Here is a 24,085-nt window from a genome sequence, read left to right on the forward strand (position 1 = left end):
TTTTATTTATAATTTATCCTAAGGGCAGTAGTGAGAAGAGTACTTTTAGAGTCGTATGCCTGAGAATGGGCATGGCCTTTTAAAAATGGCTGCTGAGTGGAGACTGGGTTATGGAGAAGAGAAGCAGGGAAAGGGGCTAGTCCATTAGTAATATCTCAGCAGGTCAGTTCTACCCCCTAAAGCACCTCCTGAATCAGTCCTAAAAATCTCTAAACGACTATCCAGTCTTTTCATTTCTCCTGCCACTACTATAGTTTAGGCCATCGTCTGTTACTGAGGTAAACTTTTTCTCTAAGGGCCAGATAGAAAATATCTTAAGCTTTATGGCCATTTGATTCTCCCTCAACTACTCAACTCTACCATTAGCCAAAGACAATACATAAACAAGTGCAGCTGTGTTCCAATAAAACTTTATTTTATGGACACCAAAATATGAATTTTATATAATTGTTACATTCACAAAATATTCATCTTTCCAAGAAAAAAATTTAAAAACTTCTTATTCTTAGTTCATAAGCTATAGAAAAATAAGTGTAAGATCTGGCCTGCCAGTACTTGCTGACCCTTGGCTTAAAGCACTGTTGTAGCTTGGTCTTCCCACTGCTTTCTTATTTTTACATTCCCCACAACAGCCAGAGTGCTCTTTTGAAAAACACCAATCTGACCTTGACAGTCTTACTTAATGACCTCTAGTGACTCCCATTGCCCTTAGGATAGTCCAAATTCTTTAATGTGTTTTATAGGATTCTGAAAGACTTCTCTAAATTCTTACCTGTCCACCCTTTCATTCTTTGCCCAACCATGCAGGTGATCTTTTAGGTATTGCTTCCTTTGGGCTATGCCCTCTGCCTATAACACTGTTCATTTTCCCCTTCTTACCCTTGGTTAACTTTCATACTTTAGGTCCTGGCTCTAGGTATCCCTCCTATGTGATCCTTCCTATAGCATTATGTACTGACCACGTCCTAGCACTCTGTATTGCTCGTCTTTCCTTCCACACAGTGGGTTCCCTGAGCACCTAGCACAGTGCCTGATATTTAATAGCTTAATGTTTTAAATGACATGGTGTGGAAAATGGTTTGGAAAAGGTGGTATTGGTAGTAAAAAGGTGGCCTGTGAAGCTATGCGAGTAATACAAGTGAAAAAGAAGGCTTGCAGCAACAATGTGGATGGATTCCAGAGCTGCCATTCATCTATCCCAGCTCCAGATGACTTTTTTTTTTTTTTTAAGATTTACTTATATATTCCCTTCCTCCCCCTCATTGTTTTGTGCTCACTGTCTGCTCTCTGTCCATTCACTGTGTGTTCTTCTGTGTCTTCTCTGGCCCTGGGAACCGATCCTGGGACCTTCTGCAGCGGGCCCTTCTGCTGCAGGAGAGGCAGTCATTCTCTTGCACCACCTCAACTCCCTGATCTGCTGCATCTCTTTTCTGGGTCTCTTTTTGTTGCATCTCTTGCTGCGCCAACTCTCCGTGGAGGCCAGCACTCTGCATGAACCAGCTCTCCACTCAGAGCAGCTCGCTGCATGGGCCAGCTTGCCTTCTCCAGGAGGCCCTGGGAAGTGAACCCTGGACTTCCCATATGGTAGATGGGAGCCCAATTGCTTGAGGCACATCTGCTTCCCTTCAGATGGCTTTTGATTAAAGTTTAATAAGTAAGCAACCTCTGTAATGGCTTTCAAGGGATGGCTTCTCAAGCAGAAATACAAATTCTGTAACATTTGTCTCTAAAATGTTACTTTATAGTATCACTACTTATCCAGTTACTTTTTCACAGGTTCACTCTTAATACTCAACTTCTTCAATGTGTAGATGACCTGCTTAAGAAAGAAACTATTTTCCTTGTAGCCACCACTCTACTAGCATTACAAAGATGGTACTGCAGCATTAGAAGGTAACATAATATATGTGGAAATTCAACTCCTGTTCCAAAGTGGGAGATCCTCATTCCAGAGTTCTGCTGATCCTCCTGCCATTCTGAGAGCTCAGTGATACTTTAAGTGATGTCAGGGGTAAGGGGACTCAAGAATTTCCTATGCAAAATAACTTTTACCTTGTTCCGTATCTTTATCTCCCCGCCTTCGTCTCCTGGCTATTTCCAGCTAATCCATTAATATTTACCTCAAATTTCTCTCTTCCAAGAAGTTGTCTTTGACCTCTTCTGCTCACCCCCAGTCTCTCCACTCTGTTCCCATAGTCTCTTGTACATACATACCAATATCATTCATTCATTCGTGTAACAAATACCAGATGCTTACCTCTTCCAGCTGCTGGGGACACAGCAGTCAACAGAAAGAATTTCCTGCCCTCTTGAGGGCTCACATTCTAGTGCTCACCACCTTGAATTGAAACTGCCTGTCTCCTATCACAAGCACGGACCACATCTTACTCATTGTTGCTGGTCCAGTGCCCAGGACAGAGACTGGGTTAGAACGCAAGTGCCAGGTGTAACTGAATTCAACTGAATAGCCCATCACAAGAATATCAGCTCAGGAACATAGCAGCTCACCCCTCTTCCCAACTCTTTATAATAATTTCACCTAGTCATTTGAAGATCTTACTTCTAGACCAGTTTCCTCCCTACTGTGTCCTCTGGCCCTGCTTACTTAGCTAGAGTTCTAAATATCTACAACATAGGGCCCTGGCACATCACACCATTCCACCTTGTCTTCCAAATACACTGAAATGGCACTTTTAACTAGATTCTAATCTGTCAGAATTTGGCTTCCTGTTACCTGTTGATGCAATATCCTGCCAGTAGTCAAGGGTAGCATCCTATCCATAACATGGGAGTAAGAAAGTGGAAAAGGAGAATATATAAAATGCTTCATCTACAGCTGCAAGCAAGAGAATTGCATCCATCATCCATGTGGAACCTAAGGGCCCTCTCGATGTAGAGGGGGACTGGACATAACCATCCCAGGGTCCACAGGATGGAGGAATAGAGTATGGATTAGAGTGGACTTACTGGTGTTTTGCAGGGGAACTACTGTGATTAGTAAGGGAAGATATTGTAATAGTGATGTGGAGAGGGTGGCCATGGTGGCTGCTGATGGGAGGGAGACGGAAGAAAATATGGTGTGGAGGCATTTTCAGGATTTGGACTTGTCCTGGGTGGTGCTGCAGGGACAGATGCTGGACCTTGTGTGTCCTGCTGTAGCCCAGTGGGTAGACTGGGGGAGAGTGTGGACTACAATGTGGATCACTGTCCATGTGGTGCAGCAGTGCTCCAGAATGTATTCGCCAAGTGCAGTGGATGGGCTGCAGTGACAGAAGACATGGTAGATGGGACATGGTAGATGATATGGGAGGGGTGGGGTGGGTGGGGTAGGGGGTATATGAGGACCTCATATTTTTTGAATGTAACATTTAAAAGAAAATAAAGAAGAAAATAAAATAAAATAAAATGCTTGGTGAGAGGAAAACCAGAGAACTTTCATCTTTACCTCTTGAACATTAAACTCAGTGGAATCTTTTTCTGACTCTTTTCCCACTGGCTCCAGAATTAACCGAATTGAACCTATTGGGAACATCCTTGGAATATACATTGCTGTGAGGCCCTAAGGCTTTGCATTGTCATATCAGCTAACCTAAAGGGACTACTACCACTGCTTGCAATTTTGAGGCATCAACTATACATAGCAAGGGCTTGGCTCTGTTTCATGCTGGCTCTGGGAAAAAGACAGTCCTCCCAGCTAGAGCTGAGGAGTGAGGAGAAAGTAGCCATCATTACAACCATTTAACAATACACATACATACCAAAACCAAAACAAACTTTATTTACATTTGAAAACTTAAACACAGAAAATCTTGGGTCCTGTATCTGTGATACTTTGAAGATCTCTGGATCAAATGGGCAGCAGCAGGCAGGGAAAAACCAGGGGCCAATCCAGATTATTTTACTCAAGGGAGGCCTACAATGGCAGAGATGTGGAGGTCAGTAAGCAGTTCAGTGGAACTGGAGGGGACATTCCTTGAGAGAGATAATGCTCCCAGGTATCCTCTACACTCCCAATCCTCTTTTCCCAATAGAGCAGGACCAGCCTGATTCTTGCCATAAACCAGACCTTTGGTTCCCCATAGCAAAATTGAGAGGTATGTTACACAGGAACCAAGGAAGAAAGGAACCACCATGTATGGCTAAGCATATTATCCCATTTATCACTTACCCTTCACAACTCCATGCAGTTTATATTATCTCCAATTATGCAAAGGTGCAGACTAGCCGCTCCAAGGGGTTTAATGATTTGATTAATGTCACAGAGCTAGAAAGTGGGAGAGCTTTTTGGTTTAGTTGGCTCCAAAGCCTGTGTCCTTTTCATCAAACCTTGATAGCTTTCTGTGGAACTCCAGCAGAGAGCTGCCCTTCTTCCTTGCTGGTTTTGGCCGCAGGGGTAAAGACAAAGTTTGTGGCCTTGTACTGAGAACAGCACTGAGAGAATAACTCTCAGATACTGCTGCTTCTACCCTCTCCAAACATGGCCACACCCCTCCTCCAGAGGTCAGTGTTGTCCTGGTGTCATACTGTAGGCTCAGACATTAGTTTAACTTTGGGTCCTTAAGCAAAATGTATAAAAGCAATTACACTTTACAAGTTGCATGATGTTAAGAGGTCTAAGCCCCATCATAGGCCAGGCGCTATGCTAGTCATCATGGTCCCTGCCTGTAGCAGTTTGACATTGTTTATGAATTCCAAAATAGATAATGGATTATATTTGGAAATTGATCTGTTCCTCTGGGTACATTAGATTGTATTGGATTCAGAGGTTTCACTCTTACATGATTAAATTATGATTAAGGCTTTGGGCCATGTCAGTAGGACATTGAGCCTTGTCATTGTAAGGTTTTACCCCAAATAAATACCCTTTATAAAAGCCAACAGATTTCTGGTATTTTGCATCAGCACCCCTTTGGCTGACTAATACACTGCCCCAAGGAGTTCTTAATCTAGCAGAAAAGAGACCAACACATTTGTTATACATGTGTTAAATGCTATAATAGAGGGATGAGCCAAGTGCTTTGGGAGCACCCAAGAAGGAACCACTGACTTGGCCTGGACCTGGGAGGAAGAGGTGGAAGGACCAGGGAACGATTCACAAAGTGATATTAGTCACAGCTGTGGGCATGCTTCTTGTAATGTCTGAGAGGAACTAGGATCCATTAAAACAACATATATACAGTATGCATTTCCATTATAAGATACATGCTCAATGTAGAAAATTCAAGCATATACAGGACTATCTCTTTGCTATCTCCACTTTGTAGAAGTAAACATTGTCTTCTATACATCATTGCAGAAATTTCTGAAATAGGTATTCAAAATAAATGGTATCATGCTTACATATTGTACTACATCTTGACTTGGTCATTTAATTTACCTTAACAGTCTTATCAACACAAGATAGTTCTACCTCTTCCTTTTTCTTAGGCCTGTTGAAGGGATGTATTGCAATGTGTCAAAGACCTGATGATGTAGTGAGCTTTGCCTCTGTATTGGACTGGACTGGAATGGAGCCAGACATTCTCCCCTCCCCTTTCTTTTCAGATGTCAGGGCTTTTGACTTTGGGGGCAAGGAACAAACAGTGCCACACACCAAAAAGGCACACAAATATTTGCTGCCAAATCTGGTGATCCCTAGACACCTATTTTCACATAGAACCTTTTTTTTTTTTTGCCTGAACTACAGCAGTGGACTCCTCAATGGTTTCCAGCCCATCTTCTACACTGCTACCAGAATCATTTTTTGAATAAGAAAATTCAGTCACCATACTCTCCTGCTCAAAATCCTTCAGTGGCTCCTATTCCCCTGGCTCTTTTTTGGAAGGTCAGGATTCCCTTTGTGAGTCTTAGGAACATAACTGACTCTCCAGAAAAAGAAAAAAACTATGTGTTGCCTGAAGCCCATGTCCCACCCTCAGGATAACATCCTAACTCCTTAGCCTGGCATCACTTCAGTTCTCACAAGGCCTCCCTTCAGCCTCAGCTCTTTATCATTTGCTTTTCATACTCTCCTGTTCTGGACACACTGAATTTGTTGCAGTTTCACTTATACTCCCTGCCTTTGTCTTTGCATATGCTGTTCCCTCTGCCTGTAATGCCCTCCCAGATTCGAATTCTTTCTTGTACTCAGCTGAAGCATCATCTCTTTTGCCATCAACCCAGGCAGACTTAGGCACTCACTCTTTCCTGTATCTTGTACTAAAACCTCCAACCCAGTTCTTTATTGTACTATAATACTGTCAGTTTTCCTTTGACACTGAGTTCTTTCAAATTTGTATCCCCACACGTAGCACAGGATCTACCTTAATTAGTGCTTAGTTGTGGAGTGAATGAAGCTAGTGGCCCAAATGCCACTAACATGTCTTTCATAATCATCTCCTGTAGGAACAAATCACATCTGCAGGTAATTCCAAAATATGGACAGTAATTCCTGAACCTCAGCCGAACAGTACCTGTACAACTACCACCAAGTACAATGAATTTTTAACCTAATCACTATTTGAAGTTCAATTTGCCTTGTTTTAGGCTAAAATGTCTGTACAAGTAAGTATGTGTTGTATGTTATATTTTTCCAAGATGCCACTATTAAAAGATACTTATCCCAGGACTACATGTAGCAGTTTTTCTCATTCTTTCTCATACTTCTTTGGTAAGAAGCATCTAGCTTCCTGGGCCCTACCCCAAACCCACACAGTTAAGACTCTCCAGAAGAAAAACATGGGAAGTGATAGGTTTAACAAGTATCCCTAATGATTCTTTCTTTTAGGGGAATTTGAAAAACAACTGAAGAAAGTTCTCTACCACTTGGTACTGGTGCCAGGTTTGGGGATCATAAGGAGAGGGACAGCAAATCAGACTGGCAGGGCTGCCAGAGGTCACAGCCATTCCCCTTTCCAACAGACTCTCAGGCTTTCAAAAGAGAGGTTTTCCCAGACCCCATGCGTATAATAAGCAGTGAAGAATCAGGTTTAGACTACAGCAGGAGAATGCTGGGAGTCAAGGTTTGTTTATGCTATAACTAACCAAATTAATCATAAAAAGCTTTCCAGGACTCACTGAGATAAAACCCAGGTTTCTATTGCTAGGGCAGTACAGAAAACTTTACTTTCACTAAAACTCCTGTCAGAACTTAGGAAGATGGAACACAAAAAATTCTGGAAGGAAGTACTCCATAAGGAGGTACAGGTGATCAAATGACCTCACATGTCTATCTCTTTTCTATCTTCCTCATCTCATATTCCCAGTGCCTGGGCACAAGGCTTTGACTATATGATTAAGTAATACATTGATTTGAATATAGTAGGATTCCTGCTGGATTAGTACCTCCAAGAAGAGATTATCTCCTAGGTCTTTTCTCTATTGGGAATGTGGTGCACTCTCAATTAAAAGACAGACTCTGCCATTCCTCTATAGCCATGCCACTCAAAGTCATCATGACCTGGGAAATAGTTAGAACTACAAACTCTCAGGTCCCACCCAGACCCCCAGACCTACTGAATCAGAATGGGCATTTGAACATACCCTGGTGATGCATGTGCATATTAAAATGTGAGAAATACTGTCCAATGGAACTTAAAAACATCATCTATAGTGCTGTCAACCATGATTCTATCCCAAACAACCTGAGAGATATGGAACATGTAAGAGATGCTTTTAACTTTACAGGCAGGGATAATATCCCTGCTCCCTGGGGAATTAATCTCCTCTTTTCCTTACTTTCTCTCAAATCACATTACCCAGAAACCCGAAGTGGCACAACCATCTGTTGTACACTTTTAGGTAAGACTGCCACCTAGATTCCCTAGTATTTTAAATCCTATGACAGGAATTTTGAGAAAATAAAATGAGGTGATTAAAGTGATGTTCTTAGCTTAAAATCTACTTATAGGAAGTATTCAATAAATAACTTTAATTATTCTGTCTCTATTAGTGATGAGAGATTCAATTCTGAGCAATTCAGGGTTAGGAGACTAAAGAAGAGGTATCTAAATTAAGAGCTTGCTGTCCAATACTGTAGCCACTAGCCATATATGGCTATTTAAATTAAACATCCAGTCCCTTGTCAAACCAGTCACATTGCAAATGCTCCACTGTCATGTGGCTAGTAGCTACTATAGTGGAGAGTACAGAGATAGTATATTTCCACCATTACAGAAAGGACCATATATAGGACAGTTCTGGTCTGGAGGGCCTCTGGCATGCAAAATGGCCATGAGGAATTGGTTCCACTTGGTTTCACTAAAGCTTCACATGACTTTTGCTAATACTGGGTGAGGATGGGAAGGTTGATGAACCTGCCCTCAGAAGTAAGGACCTCAACAAGGATTTCTAGTAACTTTCTGAAGGGACTATGAAAAATAAAGAAAAAAGCTCCAAACATAAAGGATTTCTAAACTTTATTCTTTCCATTATCTTGTCCTCTGGTAGTGACCAGTAGTCAGTCTTTAGAAGGAAAAGGACCTATGAGCTCAAATTTAGTTTCGGCAAAGAAAGGAATCAGAGAGGGAGGGAGTGACCTGAAGCCACTGAATGGGAAAAGCAGTTGAGCCCTAGGGGATTCCAGTATTGGCAGAAAGGAGAGCTCAGGGTGTCACTTTAGGCCTAAGAGGTGACCCTGTGGCTGGATAAGAGAGAGAACCACGTGCAGTTTCCAGTACACGCTTGTACATTCCTGCCTCAGCATTTGTTCACACCAGTTCCCTACCTAAAATGCCTGACATTCTCCCTCTCTATTAATTCTTGTAGTAAGTTTTTGCTAAATGCTTTTAAGTGACAGATGCTGTGAATGCAAAGTTACAGAGAGAGGTATGTACAGTCGTTGAACAGGTGTGGTATTTGGCTGGGTTTCCATTTGGGAAGAAAGGCAGAGTCATATCTTATACAGAAAAAAGTCTAGATAATTTTAAAGTGTAAAAATAAAACTATAGGAATATTAGAAAAAATATAGATGACATTATGATCTGAGGTAGTAAAGACCTTTTTAATGCTGTTTGACCTAAAGTAAGGGGGAAATGGAAAGGAGAAATGAGTTTATATGGCTACGAGTTTCTAAAAAAGAGTCTGGAGGCTGGCAGAAGGTTTGCCCTCATGCACAACTGAGCAGAGTCAGAGAGACAGATAAAGCAGATACAACCCCCAGATATTGGTTCCTTTGAGGGCTAAAGAGACCCATGGGAGTTATGGTCATGGCCGATGGGGTTAACTACCAGGGCAGATGGCCCCTCTTTGGAAATGGTGTTTATGTGTGATGAATCTGGACTCAGATGGGATCTCCCTTCATAAGACTTTCATGCTAATGTGCTGGAGGTGCAGTTAATGTTGGGGTTTAAGATATATTTAGGAGATTTGAATCTCTGGACTGACAATGTGATAGCCAGATCCTGAGCCTCAACAGACTCCAGCACCTACAATCTGATTTATTGGACTTACCACACTCAGCTAAGATGGAGGTGAAGAAGGACAACCACCACACCATGGAGCCTAGAGTGATTACAACTGAAAATGGGAGGATTGCATCCAGCATCCAGGTGGAATCTGAGCCTCCTCTTGACATAAAGGTGCAATGGACACAACCAATCCAGTGTCCACATAGAAGAGGTGGCATTGGATTGGGAAAAGTGGACATAATGGACAAAGGGTATGGGGAAGGGCAGGAAGAGATGAGAGGTGGAGGCGTCTTCGGGACATGGAGCTGCCCTGGATGGTGCTTCAGAGGTAATCACCGGACATTGTAAATCCTCACAGGGCCTACATGATGGAATAGAGGAGAGTATGGGCCATGATGTGAACCAATGTATATGAGGTGCAGAGGTGCCCAAAGATGTACTTACCAAAAAAAAAAAAAAAAAAAAAAAAAAAAAAAGACCTTTTTAAATAAAATGAGACAAAAAAAGCCATAAGGAAAAAGACTGTTAATTTTGACTTCATCAAAATTTAGAACTTCTTTTTGACAAACAGTATTACCAAAGTTAAGATAAACAACATGTTGCCAAATTTTTCTTAAAATATATTTTGGAGAAAACATACACAAAATGTAATAATAATTAATGTTGATTATCTACAACTACTTCAAATTGCTAAGAACAAAATAAGCAATTCCAAAGAAGAATGGGCAAAGAATGCGAACAGCATGGTCAACAAGCATCCACAAATATGCTTACCCTCCCTAGAAATCAGGAAACTGCAAATTAAAACAAGATACCATTTTCCACCTGACTGGCATTTTCATTTTAATACATACTGCCATTTTATATTTCAAAAGGGTAGTAAAAAGTAAAAAGGGTAGTACCAGTTTATAATCCTATCAACCTTGTGATAGAATACTTATTTTCTCTTATACTTATTTAACACTTGATATTATCCGTATTATATGCCAGTGTAAGTGTATCAATATGAAATATAATATCAGATAATTTTGCCGTTCAGGTCGAAAATGGTATCTTGTTTTAATTTGCATAAGCTTCTGAAAGGTAAAGACATCTTTCAATTCTGTACCACCCCCATCCTACTCCACATGGTTAGCATCATGCCCAGTAGCAGAGCAGGCAGTGGCAAGTATAAAAGTATGGTTAGGAAGTGAGCCCAAATGGGCTGAGAAATGTGTGGCATTCACCTATGAAACTGGCATATACAAATCAGGGCCTGGAACTGCAGCATCAGTTCTGACAGGAGGCATGAAAGGTGTGTTTCTCTACTAACATCCAGAATAGTTCCAGCAGGAAGCCAGCCAGGGCTGGAACTACCAGCTGGACTAGTGGGACTACTGAATGGAACTCTAGTCTGAGAGTGCTGTCAGATCTGCCTGAGTGGTTTTTTTGGTTGATGGTTTGTAAGTTACTAAGTGGTAGAAAAATAATGTGCTGTCATACTGGTTTCTCTTTTGATTCTTAAAACGGTCCTAGGAGATAGGTTATATCTCCATTTAAGAGATGAGGAAACTTCTGCAAGGTCACACAGAGAGAAAATGAGCTCAACCCCATGTCTTCAAGTCTAAAGTTCTATCTACCAGGCCAGACTAACTTCTCTGGGGTTCGACTCCTAAACAAGAAGAGAGGTCCACTTACCTAATTCAGCCTTGATCTGTACTACATCTCCCCACATTGTGAGATCACCACAGGAAGCTTAGGCTTATTGTTGGGGCCTGTGGGAACATTCTAGGAAAGAAAGCACAGTGGAGATTCATCCACTCAGACACATATTCATTCACCAAACTTTTGTTTTTTAAAATGCCAGCCCCTGTGCTAAGTACTAAGGACTCAGACATTGATGACAGTCCATGTCTTGGCAGACCTGTAGAGCATTTAACAAAGATCAAAGAGAAAACGTAAAACCTTTAAAAAATATCAAGCCTACAACACTTAACAATGTAATAAATTCTGAGAGAAAGTTGAATGAAGGGCAGAGGGAACAACTAAATTGCTACTTAAATAGTTTAGGGAAGAATCCACAGAAGAGGTGACATTTGATTGGGCCTAGAAGGATGAATGGGAACTCAAGAGGAGGAAAAGGGAAGAGAAGAGCAGTCCAGGGACAGGAAATAGCATGAAGAAAGGCGCAGGAGCAGGAAAGAGAAAAGAGGCAGGGACATGTATGACCAAGAGCTGGTAGTTGGATGTGACTGGAACACGGAGGAGGCAGTGGCAGCAGTAGGGGCCATGGAGAGGTAGGCAAGGACCAGATCATGAAGGATCTTGAATGCAATGCTGAGGAACAGGATTTGAGCAAGTAGGTGAAGGGGCCGTCAGAGGACAGACCTCAGTGTGGGCTAGAGAGGTTAACTTACAGGGCCAAGAAAACCTGAGAGGCATATGGTCTCTCCCCCGGAGAATCCATGTAACCAGAGGCAATGAAGACTAGGCCTAACAAGCTGGAGTCCATTCACCCTTCTTTAACTCCTTTACAATATTCAGGTAGTACCAGGATAGAGGGGCCAAGAAAAAGGAAATCAAAACAGGACTCACCTCAATCTTTCTCATCACTAGAAGTCCATCAATGATTTTTCCTGCAGGAAGAATATGAGCTGGACTTTATTCTTCTAATTTGCATAACATTTCCTAGCTTTCAATGCTCATTTTTAGCCATTTTCTCATTTGACTCTCTTACCAACTTCAGGAAATTGAGATTCAGTGGAAGTATAATAATTTGCCCAAGGTCACAGGTAGTAAGTTGAAGAATTAGGGTTCTATACCAGGTCTGAGTGATTCCAATCTCTACTGTACCATGCTGCTTCATTTCTTTAATGATAGCATCTAGGTTCCTCCCACTGCCCCCAGACATATATCACCCAAGTGATTCATACTACATTGGATGGTCCCTTTGTCCTTCCCTCTAGTTCTCTAACCACATGTCCTCCCCATCTTCCCATCACCATCCACAGCAGTTATATCAACTGGTTTTTTTGGTATGAGAATTCAGAACTGGCTCCTCTGGAAGCCCTATGTGAATGGGGCCTGGACAATGGGACAGGAGGACTCACCAAACACTACGTGTTTTCCATCCAGCCAATCACATTTAGAGCAGGTGATAAAGAACTGGCAGCCATTTGTACTGGGACCACTGTTTGCCTGACAGAAACCAAATATAACTTGCAGTGAGTTTTCCTGGCCATGCTAGTCAAAGGGCATGATTTCCAAAAGAGTCTGAAGCTCTAATTTCTCCCTGCTTTCTTTTAGTAAACCTTCACTGAGCACCTATTATGAACCAAGCCCTGACCTCCAACCCAAAGATGCAGAAATGAACAAGACACAAAATCCCTGCCCTCAAAGAGTAAGATCCTTTAGATAAATAGACATTTCTCCAACAGCATGAACTTTTATAATAGGAATTAGATGTAATGGGAACAATTATTTATGGAACATGATTTTTTTAAATTTACTTTAGTACTGGCTATAATTGGATTGCAATCGCAAAATAGCTAACAGATAGGAAACGACTAGTGCCAATGCAATAAAGCTGTTTTGTCTGAATTGCTTTGTTCTCTATCACAGCAATGGTAATAAAAAACTTAAAGGAGGTTCAGGAAGCTGCCTTGTTAGAAAAGAAACCACATCCAATCATTGGTGTTCAGATTTTACAGTTATACATGTTTACAGCTATACACAAAACCCTTTATTATTGAATTTTATGAGAAAAAAAACTTTTTAAAATTGAGACTCTGAACATCTCTAGCCCCAACCCTTCTCTTTTTCTCCTTCAAAATTGTTCTTATATCATAGTTAATAATGCATGATAAAAGAACAAACTAAAATTATAATGCAGAGTGGTGCTTTGTAAAGGGACATTTGACTTTCATATGAGGTACCCTTTTGTACATTGTATACTGAAAGCCCTAAACTGCTTTTAATATGCTAAATTCAGAATTTCATATATCAGCAAACCCACATTCAGTTTTAGTTACATTGCCTTACAAAGGTGCCTGTGTAATTATGTGAATATTTTATTATTTACTTCCCCTATTTTGGAAAAAATGAATAGAAAATGGAAAATTGAAAATACTATTACTAATTGGAAGCACAGTTCTCATAAAATTAATACCACTGAGACAAAACTGGAAATTAATTAGCTAGATCACTAGCTTTAATCAGATGCTTAATGATTTCAAATTGATTCTGTGTTCAAATATGAAGTAAAAAAAAGTATACGAAATACTGAAAATACATTAAATAAATTGTCTAGGGTGAGTTTTAATCAGGAATTTTATATATTTTAGAAACTGCCCATGTATATGAAGCTATTTATGGATTTTGTGCATATATTCAAGAACATTTCACCTGTAAAAATAAGGGACTGCCTGAACCTGTTAGGTTAGGTCCACACTCTGGAATGGAGGGAGAGAATTCCCAGGTGCCCAATTCATTCCCCCCCACCCCCCTTTTTTCCCCCAATGTATAAACATGTATTAGAAAGCAGGCACAAAAACATAGGACAATGTGTTTTTATAGCTCAGGGACACCTTTGCCCATAGACACTCATTTATTCATTCTTCCAGGTAGTATAGCTTATTGGTTAAGAGAATACGCTTCAGTGTCAGATGGCCTAGTTCAGACCCCATGACTGTCTGAGTGACCTTAGGTTAATTATATAACCTCTCGATGCCTCGGTGTCTTCATTTGCACCTAGCTCAAAAGGAGGTTGAGAGGATTAAAATGAATCAATGCATGGAAAGGACTTCTCGACTAAGTGCTCAATAACTTTTAGCCATTATTCTGATTATCATTCAGTGATGCATCAGCATTGGCTCTGCAGCCTTTCTGTGTTAGGAAGCAAGGCCTGTAGGTGAATGAGACCCATCCTTGCCCTTGAGGAAATAATGATTTTGTTGGAGGATAGAAGCAAAACAATTATAATACAAAATATGTAACAGCAAAACTCAACCTGTGTCATCCTCAAGGGAACAGAGACCAGGTTTCCTTCCATTTTTCCGACTCTTCCACAGACACTCACATAGGGGTGCACATAGGAGGCTTTTAATCTTCACAGCAAAAGTATGGAGTCCACCTAAGCTGCTTCTGCATCCTTTACTAGTGTTTACCCAGACTTGCATTCCTAAAAAGGACCTGCAAACTATTTGCTGTGCTAGTCTCACCCAGTTATTATGGTAGCCTTCTAACTGTTTTCCTTTCCCTAGCCACTCCATTCCCAGCTGCCACTTACACTGCAGTCACAGTCTTTGTTCTAGAACACAAAGTTGATCAACCCTGTTTAAAAAATTGTATGGCTCTTCATGACATATGAACAAAAGTCCACATATCCTAATCCTGGCATTTAAATGCTTAGGAACTGGACCCACCTGCTTCTCCAGTTTTCTCCTGGTCTCATTCATATCCTATGTTCTCATCATCTGAGTCCCATTTTGTTTCTTATTATGCCACCCATTATGATCATAGGTCTTGTATAGGCCATTTGCTTGAATTGAAATTTCTTCCTATTCTATCTAGCATAGAACTCCTTTAATAACTCAAATGTCACCTCCTCTGTGAAACCCTCCCCGAATCCTAGCAGCAATTATTCTTATTCCTTTGGGTTCTACAGTACTTTTTATATATCCTAAGATGTCCTTACCTTAATACATGGATGGCACATATTACAGTGTATTGGAATTGTCCTTTTGTATGTGTGATTTTCCTATTAAATGTGAAGTGTCATGAGGGCAGGGATCATGTCTATATTCTTTGTTGACAGAGTAATGTCAGTAAATCTTTACTTGATGAATTCCTGAATGGATGAGTGGACAGACAGTTACATGCAAATAATGGAGCTAGGGAAAGGAAAGCTGGGGTTCTAACAGAGAGAAATGGGTGAAAGTACAGAGATGAGAGGGCTGGAAGGTGAGAGAGAAGCACGGGAGAAGGGAAAATGAAGAGTAAAGGGTGAATAAAGGAAAGTGAAGGGGGGATGAGCATGAAAGGAGTGAACAGAGAGAGGGTAAATGAGGGGTGTAAGTGAAAAGGGCAGCAGGAACTGTGAAACTGGGGGTGCCAGATGAGAGTAAGAGTGGTGAGCAAGGAGAGGTGAATGAGCAAAAAGGGGTGACCAGTGAGTAGGCAGTATGAAGGAAGGGGTGCTGTAAGTGAGCAGCAGTGAGCAGCATGATTCGTAAATGAACACTGAGGTCCTGAAAGCAAAAGTGGTTAGATTCGGGGCAGAAAGGCTTAATGCCCAGCCACATGTGCTGCCTCAAAAAAGGTAGGAAAAGCACATATCACTTCAGAGTTAAATTTTGACCCAGACTAAAGAAGGCAGTAGAGGTGGTAAAGGTGCCTTAGACCAAGCAAGAGAAGAAAAGCATGGCTTCCATCTCAAAAGAAAGCTTTGGGCCTCATAAGAGGCCCGAAAACCAGGTTGCTATAAATTTAACTCAAAACCTTGAGTTGGCTCTCACTTACCATGGAAAGTAGGCCTGGAGCTGAATGTCGAAGTTTAAAATTTTCATCTGCAAATGGCCCTCGGTAAATACTGGCAACTCCAGTACCATCACCCTAAGCAGAGAGATGGCAAATGTTAATGACTTGGCATGTTGGGCCCCTGGAGCCTGGATGAAGAATGCTGCTGCACCTAATGCTTAGTTTCTTTCACGCTTACTCCCAACCTTTTTTGCTACCTTAGAGCCATACCTCCTTGACTCTATCCTATAATCAAAGCCAAGTTCCACCCAAAATTACAAGCTATGGCTAGGGCACCTCACAGATGGGGTAAAAGAGGTTACGGCTGGGCCTACCAAAAGATAGGCTGAGACACAGGCAAGTAAGGGACAAAATATATATTTCAAAAATATATATGCTGGGTCCTCAAAAAATACAAATATTGTGTAAGCTCACTGATATGAAATAACCAGAATATGCAAATTCATTTAGACAAAAGATTAGAGGGTGCCAGGGGCAGGGGTGGGGTGGGGAATGGGGAGTTCAAGCTTAATGGGTAGAGTTTCAACTTGGCATGATGGAAAAGTTTTGGTAATAGATGGTGGTGATGATAGCACAACATTGTGAATGTAATTAACACCACTGAAGTGTATGCTTGAAAGTGGCTAAAATGTTATGTTGTGCATATGACACCACAATAAAAGTAATAAAGTAAATGGAAATGAAATTATATATATATACACCTACTGAATGAGTCCTAACTGATTCTGATCACATATATAATCTAACCACTCCCAAAGATTCTCATGCCTATAGCCGTATAAAACTACCCACTTAACTACCACCCTACTCCCCAAACTTCTACATGGGCACTTGGCAGTCTAGTCTGTACAACATAAAACCACCCTCCCGGTTCAGAGGAAGATAGCTAACTCAGGATGAGCTAACTAGAGTTCCTTCTCTGGGAATCTGAAAGTGGAATAGATGTTCTCCTTTGGGTTGAACTTGTAACATGTAAACCTGGAAGTCAGCGATGACTATCTTCTGCAAAGTAGATCAGAGAACAGAAAGAACAGCAGATATGTAGAAAGAGAAAAAAGGACTGCCTTGGTTCTTTGTGACTTTCTAGTTCCTAGTTCTATTTCTTCTTTTGAATTTCAGGAAACATCTCTTTAGCCTTATCATAAATTCCCAATTTCTGCATAAACTAGCTTTACTTACATTATCTCTTTGCTCTTCCAACAACCCTATGAAATAAACCTAATTTTCATCCTTACTTTCAGGTGAGCAAAAAAAGTCAGGGTAATGAAGCAACTTGACCAAGGTCATATTTGCAGTTCCTTGAATGCCATGTTCTTCCATGCCTCTGTGCCTTTTGTCCAGGCTTTGTCCTCTGCCCTGAACACCTATCCTTCCCCTTCACATTGTGAAATCCCATGGGAATTGAGGACCTTCTCTGGCTCCCACCCAGGGTTAGGTCCCTTTCTCTCTTAATACCCGATATGCTTACTATACATCTTTTATTTATTGTATTATAATTATATATGCTGAAAGGCAGCAGAGTATAAGACATGGGCTATGAAATCTGAATTCTGGCTCTACCACTTAAAAACTGCATCAGTTTGATCAAGTTATTTTTCCTCTTGTGCCTATGTTTTCGTGTTTGAAAAACAGGTATACCGTTATACCTACAATATTTGTTTTCAAGATTCAATGAAATAATGGTATGAATTATTTAAACAGAAGTAGTTGCAGCCAGTCACTAGTTATTACATTTCAGCGATTAGTCTTACCCAACAGACAAGTAGTTCTCAACCAAGGATATGTATCAGAATCAACTGGAGAGCTTTTAAAAAATATATATGCTGGGTCCCAACCCAACACCTACTGAATAAGTCCTAGCTGATTCTGATGTTCAGCCCTGGTTAAGAATCACTGCACTAGACTACAGCAAACTCTTTAGAGGCAGCTATGTCTTTTTTCTGCATCCCTGGGACAGACTAGATCAGAAGCTGGCAAACTATGGCCTGCAATGAAATCTGGCCAGCAACTTGATTTTGTCAAGTTTCATTGGAATATGGCCAAGCCCATTCATTTACAGACTGTCTATGGTTGCTTTGAGGCTACAAAGGCAGAGTTGAGTAGTTAAGACAGAGACTGCATAGCTCACAAAGCCTAAAATATTTACTAAATGGCACTTTACAGAAAAAGTTTGCTGATCCCTGGACTAGATGAATAAATAAATGTGAAAACATTAATTCATGAAGTGGTAGATGATTCTTGTTCTAAACCCCATGCTTTTACCACTATACTTCAGCCTTTCTCTGGATTGGGAACTCATGTCCTGATTTCATAGAATCCTTGGGGTTTAAAAGTAATACTGAAGGATAGCAAAAAACAATTTTTCCTGCCAGTTAGTAAAGAGAAGGAGTATGGGGTGCATGGTAGAAAGGGAATACACAGACCCAGTACAGAATCAAGAGTTCTTTGTTCGGAAGGAGGTTCTTATAGGCTATGGAGGAAAGAGTATAACTGTCTAAATTCAAACCTTTATTGGCTAAAAATTATCAAATAAAACCAAGCTCTGTATAATGGGAAGAACTGGATGAGTTCCAGATTATCACTCATGAGCTGGAAAGTCACTTCCTATCTCTGCCTAAGTTTCCTTATCTATCAAGTAAGGCTACCACATACTCGACAGAGTTGTCATGAGAAGCCAATTAGATAGTGTGTGTGAAAAGCACTACAGATGATATGACACTTTGTAAATATGAGCTATTATTATCTTTAACTAAGTCCACATACATATGTGTATAAGGAAGAGAGAAAACAAGCTCATTTTCAATTTCCCAAGGAACCTAGATCAGTTAACCACTCCATGCTCTATAATCATACTATCTACAGCTCTCCGGAGGCCAGATTAGGGAAAACAACAAAATTAGTTATTCAGAAGAAACAGGAGAAAGCAATTTAAATCTTCAACAAGAATGGACTATTTAAATAAACTATCATACTAGAATATTAGGCAGCTGTAGCAGTTTGATATGGTTATGAATTCCAAAAACAGATATTGGATTATGTTTGTAATCTGATCTGTACCTGGGCCTGACTGAGTTATGATTAAGGCTTTAATTGGGCCACATCATTAGGGCATTGAGTCTCCACCCCTTGGTGGGTGGGGATTCAAAGATAAAAGGCATGGCAAAGGACAGAGTTGCAGGTTTCTGATGTTGGAATTTGGATGTTGGAGTTTGATGCTGAATTCTTAAGCTGGAGCCCCGGGGAAAGAGACAGAGCCATTTGCCTGATAGTCTACAGTTGACCTTGTGGAGAAAGGCAAAGCCTAGAGAGCCTCACACTCTCTTGCTGACCTTGTGGAGGAAACAGGAGCTGAGCCCAGATGAACCCAGAAAGCCTGAACCCTCACAGATGTCAGCAGCCATCTTGCTCCAACATGTGGAAATAAACTTTGTGAGGGAAGTAACTGTAAGTTCCTACCCCAAATAAATATCCTTTATAATGCCCAACAGATTTCTGGTGTTTTCCATCAGCATGCCTTTGGCTGACTAATACAGCAGCTATTAGAAAACACAGTTTAAAAGAAGACTTAATGATGAGAAAATGTGGGCAATTATTATTATTTTTTTGAGGTACTGGGGCTGGGGAATGAACCCAGGATCTCCTATGTGGGAAGCCGGTGCTCTACCACTGAGCCACATTGACTCCCCTGAGTTGGTTTTTACGTTTGTTTTTGCTTATTGTTTGTTCCTGTTTTTCCTTAGGAGGCACCAGGAACTGAACCTAGGACCCCCCATGTGGGAAGCAGGTGCTCAAAAGCTTGAGCCACATCTGTTTGCCGTGGGCAATTATTAAGTACAAATTAAAACACATGTACATCTTAACTGTTAAAATTATATATACATATGCAAAGTTAAGATTGACAGTTGTAAACCAAAATATCTATATTCCCTGAGAGGTGACAATGAGGGAGATTGTTTAAATCCTAAACAAATTTTATTCAAATGAACAAACAAAAAATACATTCTTGGTCCAGCTTTAGGTCTCAAATCCTTTTCACTCTTGGTCATTCTGATTTTTTCTCACCTAAGGATGGTTCTAGGCAAACTGTTTCCCTCTAATACTCAGCCTTCTGGCAGATGGACTATTGTCTAACCCTGGGGCTTTCAGCAAGTGATCAGATATGCCTGAGCCAAAGACCAGTAAGAAGTTGGCCCTGTCCCTGCTAAGACAATCTGGCAACACAGGAGTCTATGGAGAGAAAAAAAAGAAGGCGGAGAATAGGTTCTCAGCCCTTCATACCAGCTAACAAAAACAAAAAATACTATTACCCCACTACCACCAATTGTGGCCACAAGTTATAAACATAAATGCCTATAGGAGCAGGCAACATGAATAAGGGAGACAGGTGGAATAAGGGAGGCAGGTTGTGGGCATTGGGGTCAGAGGTCAAGGACACTATCTAAAAGGAGCAGTTACTTGATTCCATCAATTGCAGCTACATGGGAAATGCAGGCCTTGTATACTCCCATCTTCCATTTTTTAAAGAGAAAACAAAACTCTAGAATTTTTTGTGAAATTTTCCCAGTTTTACACTACCAAGGCAGAGGTCTGGACCATGGAATTTAGTGATTCAATTGAAGTGCTGATGTCCGTCATCTAGCAATAGTGACCAGAAACCCAAAATGATATCCCCATCACTATCTCCCAATAAACTTGGCTATTGTTTTCAAGCCTTAAGACTGTATCCCTGTAGTAAGAACAGCAGCAGCAACAAAAAAATAAACCCATAGGTCTTTCACAGGAAAGGAACAATACTTACATTAACGAAATCTCCACCCTGAATCATAAAATCCTTTATGACCCTGAAACAAGGAGAATAAAGGATTCTGAGAGAAGATTCTATTGTTTAGAAACATTGGTTTTATCATTATAGTATTAGATTAATATTGATTTCCAAATACAGTATTTATCACTGTGGTTCACAAAAATGATTATTCTCTCATGGAGTGAGTGAGCTGAAAGAGTTATTAGCCAAAAAAAACCAAAAAGGGGTTTAATTATATATAAGGACATCTTAGAGTTGACTTAAATGTATCATTTGGTTCCTGAATAGTAAGGGACTAAAACCCTGCAGGAAAAACCACGAAAATATTCACCAAAGCAAAAGGCAGGTGAAAGGTTTGATGTAAATTATGGAGAAAAGAACAATAGTAAATATATGTTAAATGCTAACTCATGGTCTAATAAAAATATAAGGGCTTAATAAATGTTAGATACTATCCCTAGGCAGGATCCTTAACCTTTCTTAGCCTCAGTTTCCTCATCTGTAGAATATAGATAATAATACCTACCACCTCACAGCAGTGTTGTGAGGATTTAGACCACGGCTCTAAAGTGCCCGAGATGTCCTATTATAATTACTAATCACAATGAGACCTTTGAGGCAATTCTAAATTGAAACAAAGATACCTGAGTGTTGTTGCCACACACTACTTTCAGGGAATGTGATTATCCTAGGATAGCCATATATTGGTCATTTTAAAGAGCTAGTTATAAATGTCAACTAGCAGGATATAATGTTGAATTTTTAAAATCTTCATCAACACCAAAAAGGACATGAAAAAAAACCCAGAATATTGGAATTATAGGTAGTTATGTTCTGTTTTAAATAGCTAACAATAATTAGTGGGGGAGTATAAGTAAAGTTAGAATACTTTATTCTTCAAGTCAGTTGCTGAGTCCATAAAAACATTTCTTCTCAAGATCTAAGAATTAGCTTCTTATTTTATTTTCCTTTGCTGTTACAGTCTAATTCCCCAAGGAAGTAATTCTTAAAGCCCCCAAGACAGCTTGCCAAAAGACTTACCTGTGAAAGGTGCTTCCTTTGTAGCCTATTGGAACCCCATCTTTTCTATAATCAAAAAGAAATAGATTTGGAATGATAAAAGGCAATCAAAGGCCTTTCTAGTTTACCACACACTCCATCAAAAGGACTCTCCCAAAGACGATCAATAAAAGAGATGAGTGCAAATGAACTGATTCCCAAAGACCCTCATCGCAGCTCCCGGACATCCCTCAGGAGCAGACAGAAAAATCAACCACGTCTGAGACTGACCTGAATTCTCCCGTGCAGAACTGCCTGAAAGGGAAAAAAGAGCGAACGACTCAGTCATCACATCTTCATACACCGTGAGAGCCCCCAATTTCGGGGGTGGGAGGTGGGCACAGACATTTGGAGCCAGCTTCCCTAGAGCCAGCAAGCATCGCCAGAGGTACAGACACCGAGGCATACAGACTAACAACATAAATTGACATGGGAACAATCAAAACAGTAACTATTCAATCAGAGCGATAATCAGGGAAATCAGATCTCTCCAGGCCAGTAAGTGGACAGACAGAGGCAGACTGACTTGGGCCGGTCTTCCGGTTGGGGTAATCCATAGAGGTGGAGCATCTCCTTACCTGAAGTTCTCGGCCGTCTTGGGCACAACATCGGCAAAGAGCTCGATCTTCATGCGGCCAACTTCCTGCAACCGGAGGGAGATGGACAGAAGGCCCAGCTCAAGACCGCGAAAGCCTCACGGAGCAAGGAGCATGAAGTGCTGGCCCACGTCTCCACCCTATCCTCCAGGATGCCGCTCGGGTTCCCCTCACCGCCTCGACAACCCAATCTTCCATTGCGCGCAGGCCCTCCCCAAGCAGAGGGCTAGGATCCGCGAGTCCTCCTCCTCCTTCCCCGCGCCAGTAGGTCGGTAGGTTTTGGTCCTATTTCGCTTTCTGGCTTCCCGAGTCCGCTAGCCCTGGCTTGGTGAGTTCTGTCTGCCTGGCCCCGAGCAGTTCCCCTTGGTGCAGGACTGGGTGGCCACCTGGATCTCACCTGGCCGCCAATGCTGACATCAAAGAACACCACGGGGTTGACAGGGCTTGAATTTGCCACCGACATGGCTTCGACCCGGAAGCAGAAGCGGAAAACGCGGGGTTCAGGAGAACCTAAATCTCAGTCCTGCCGGGTGCATCTGCGGCGCAGGCGCGGGAGAGGCCAACAGGGCCGAGCCCCGCCCCCGGAAGCCCCCCCTCTCCCCGCGCTGCGCCTTCTGGGTCCCGCGCCTGGCAAAAAAACCGTAACTATGAGCTTCTCAAGCTATTATCTTACGTGAAGGAAACAGCAGCTTTTTTCTTATTTTCGCGGAAGGTCTGTGGGCGTCCGACTCACGTGGCTGAACTAAGTGCAGTACGAAATTATTCTCGCTGAGGCTAAGGGGGTTTGGACTAGGCAGTCTCCAGGGTCCTTATCAACCCTTGCGGCTAAGACCTCAACATTCACACAAGTTGCTTCTTCCCGCTGCCCGTTATTCTTTGAACCTCATAAGGGCAGGGATTCAGGTCTGTTCACCCTTAACGCTTAGAACAATTCAGCCCTTCTTTGAAGTTAAGACACTAGAATTCTAGTTCCTTTTCTGCCAGGAATTTCTACTTTTGTCCCCTTCAATTTTTTTCCATCACAGCAACTAGTGCTTTTTGAATAACTCTTCTTAAAAAAATCACTCCTGGCTTCCCATCATATTTAGAATAAAGTCTAATTCCTTATCTACAAAGGTAGATTATCTGTCTGCCACCCACCTGTCAACCATGTATCACTCGCCAATAGTCACTACGGTTTGGTCTTTCTCTTCCTGGAAATCATTGAGTTAGCTACTGTCTTAGGGCCTTAAGGCCTTGGCACTATTAACTGTCCGAAATACTCCAGATCTTAATGGGGTGGGGTTGGGATGGTGCCCCCTGTAATTCAGGGCTCAGCTCAGATGTCACCCTCGAGAGAGAACATTGCACCTAATCTAAAGTAACCCTTGGCCACTCTTTCAGATCACTGATGCGAGCATTAAGAACAATAGAATGTTTTTTTCTGCCCTGTTGCATCATTTCTTTGGTGTGGTGCTTCACGTGGAGAGGTGGGGGTGGGGTGGGCCTGGGCGGCCTCTCTGCAAGTCTGGGACACCTTTTTTCTTTGTCGTTTTTTTGTTTTGTTTTGTTTTGTTTTTAAGATTTATTTTTATTTATTTAATTCCCCTCCCCTCCCCCGGTTGTCTGTTTTTCTGTGTCTTTTTGCTGCATCTTGTTTCTTTGTCCGCTTCTGTTGTCAGCGGCAGGGGAAGTGTGGGCGGCGCCATTCCTCAGCAGGCTGCTCCCTCCGCGCTGGGCGGCTC

At 41.5% G+C, this 24,085-nt stretch overlaps 1 protein-coding gene across 5 annotated transcripts; it reads right to left on the bottom strand.

The window, feature by feature from the left end:
* Positions 1 to 3,755: 3,755 nt before the first annotated feature.
* On the bottom strand, positions 3,756 to 22,983 carry PPIH (peptidylprolyl isomerase H). 5 transcript variants are annotated; one of them, XR_009187238.2, is made up of 10 exons: positions 22,759 to 22,922; positions 22,344 to 22,408; positions 21,997 to 22,020; positions 21,748 to 21,792; positions 20,701 to 20,743; positions 15,885 to 15,977; positions 12,476 to 12,563; positions 11,961 to 12,001; positions 9,866 to 11,153; positions 3,756 to 8,976 (listed from the first exon to the last, which is right to left on the bottom strand). XR_009187238.2 is itself a non-coding variant. In XM_004477410.4 (10 exons), exons 1-9 carry the CDS (start codon positions 22,822 to 22,824, stop codon positions 11,085 to 11,087), a joined length of 534 nt encoding a protein of 177 aa, XP_004477467.1. In that variant the 5' UTR covers positions 22,825 to 22,983; the 3' UTR covers positions 3,756 to 3,913; positions 11,064 to 11,084. The 5 variants fall into 5 exon arrangements, 4 of the variants coding, with proteins under 4 accessions (XP_004477467.1, XP_058159768.1, XP_071073607.1 ...); XM_004477410.4 differs by having other exon boundaries at positions 3,756 to 3,913; positions 11,064 to 11,153; positions 22,759 to 22,983; XM_058303785.2 differs by having other exon boundaries at positions 3,756 to 9,747; positions 11,064 to 11,153.
* Positions 22,984 to 24,085: the final 1,102 nt, after the last annotated feature.

The sequence above is a fragment of the Dasypus novemcinctus genome, chromosome 9 (assembly GCF_030445035.2).
Source record: "Dasypus novemcinctus isolate mDasNov1 chromosome 9, mDasNov1.1.hap2, whole genome shotgun sequence".
In the NCBI taxonomy this organism is placed as follows: domain Eukaryota; kingdom Metazoa; phylum Chordata; class Mammalia; order Cingulata; family Dasypodidae; genus Dasypus; species Dasypus novemcinctus.

What these genes read in the sequence shown, in the direction of transcription:
- PPIH (XM_004477410.4), bottom strand. Translation starts at nt 22,824, where the DNA reads ATGTCGGTGGCAAATTCAAGCCCTGTCAACCCCGTGGTGTTCTTTGAT. An exon ending in TTCTGCACGGGAGAATTCAG is followed by an intron (nt 21,793 to 21,996) that starts GTCAGTCTCAGA and finishes TTTTGATTATAG; the next exon opens with AAAAGATGGGGTTCCAATAG. An exon ending in AGGGTGGAGATTTCGTTAAT is followed by an intron (nt 15,978 to 20,700) that starts GTAAGTATTGTT and finishes CTCTCTGCTTAG; the next exon opens with GGTGATGGTACTGGAGTTGC.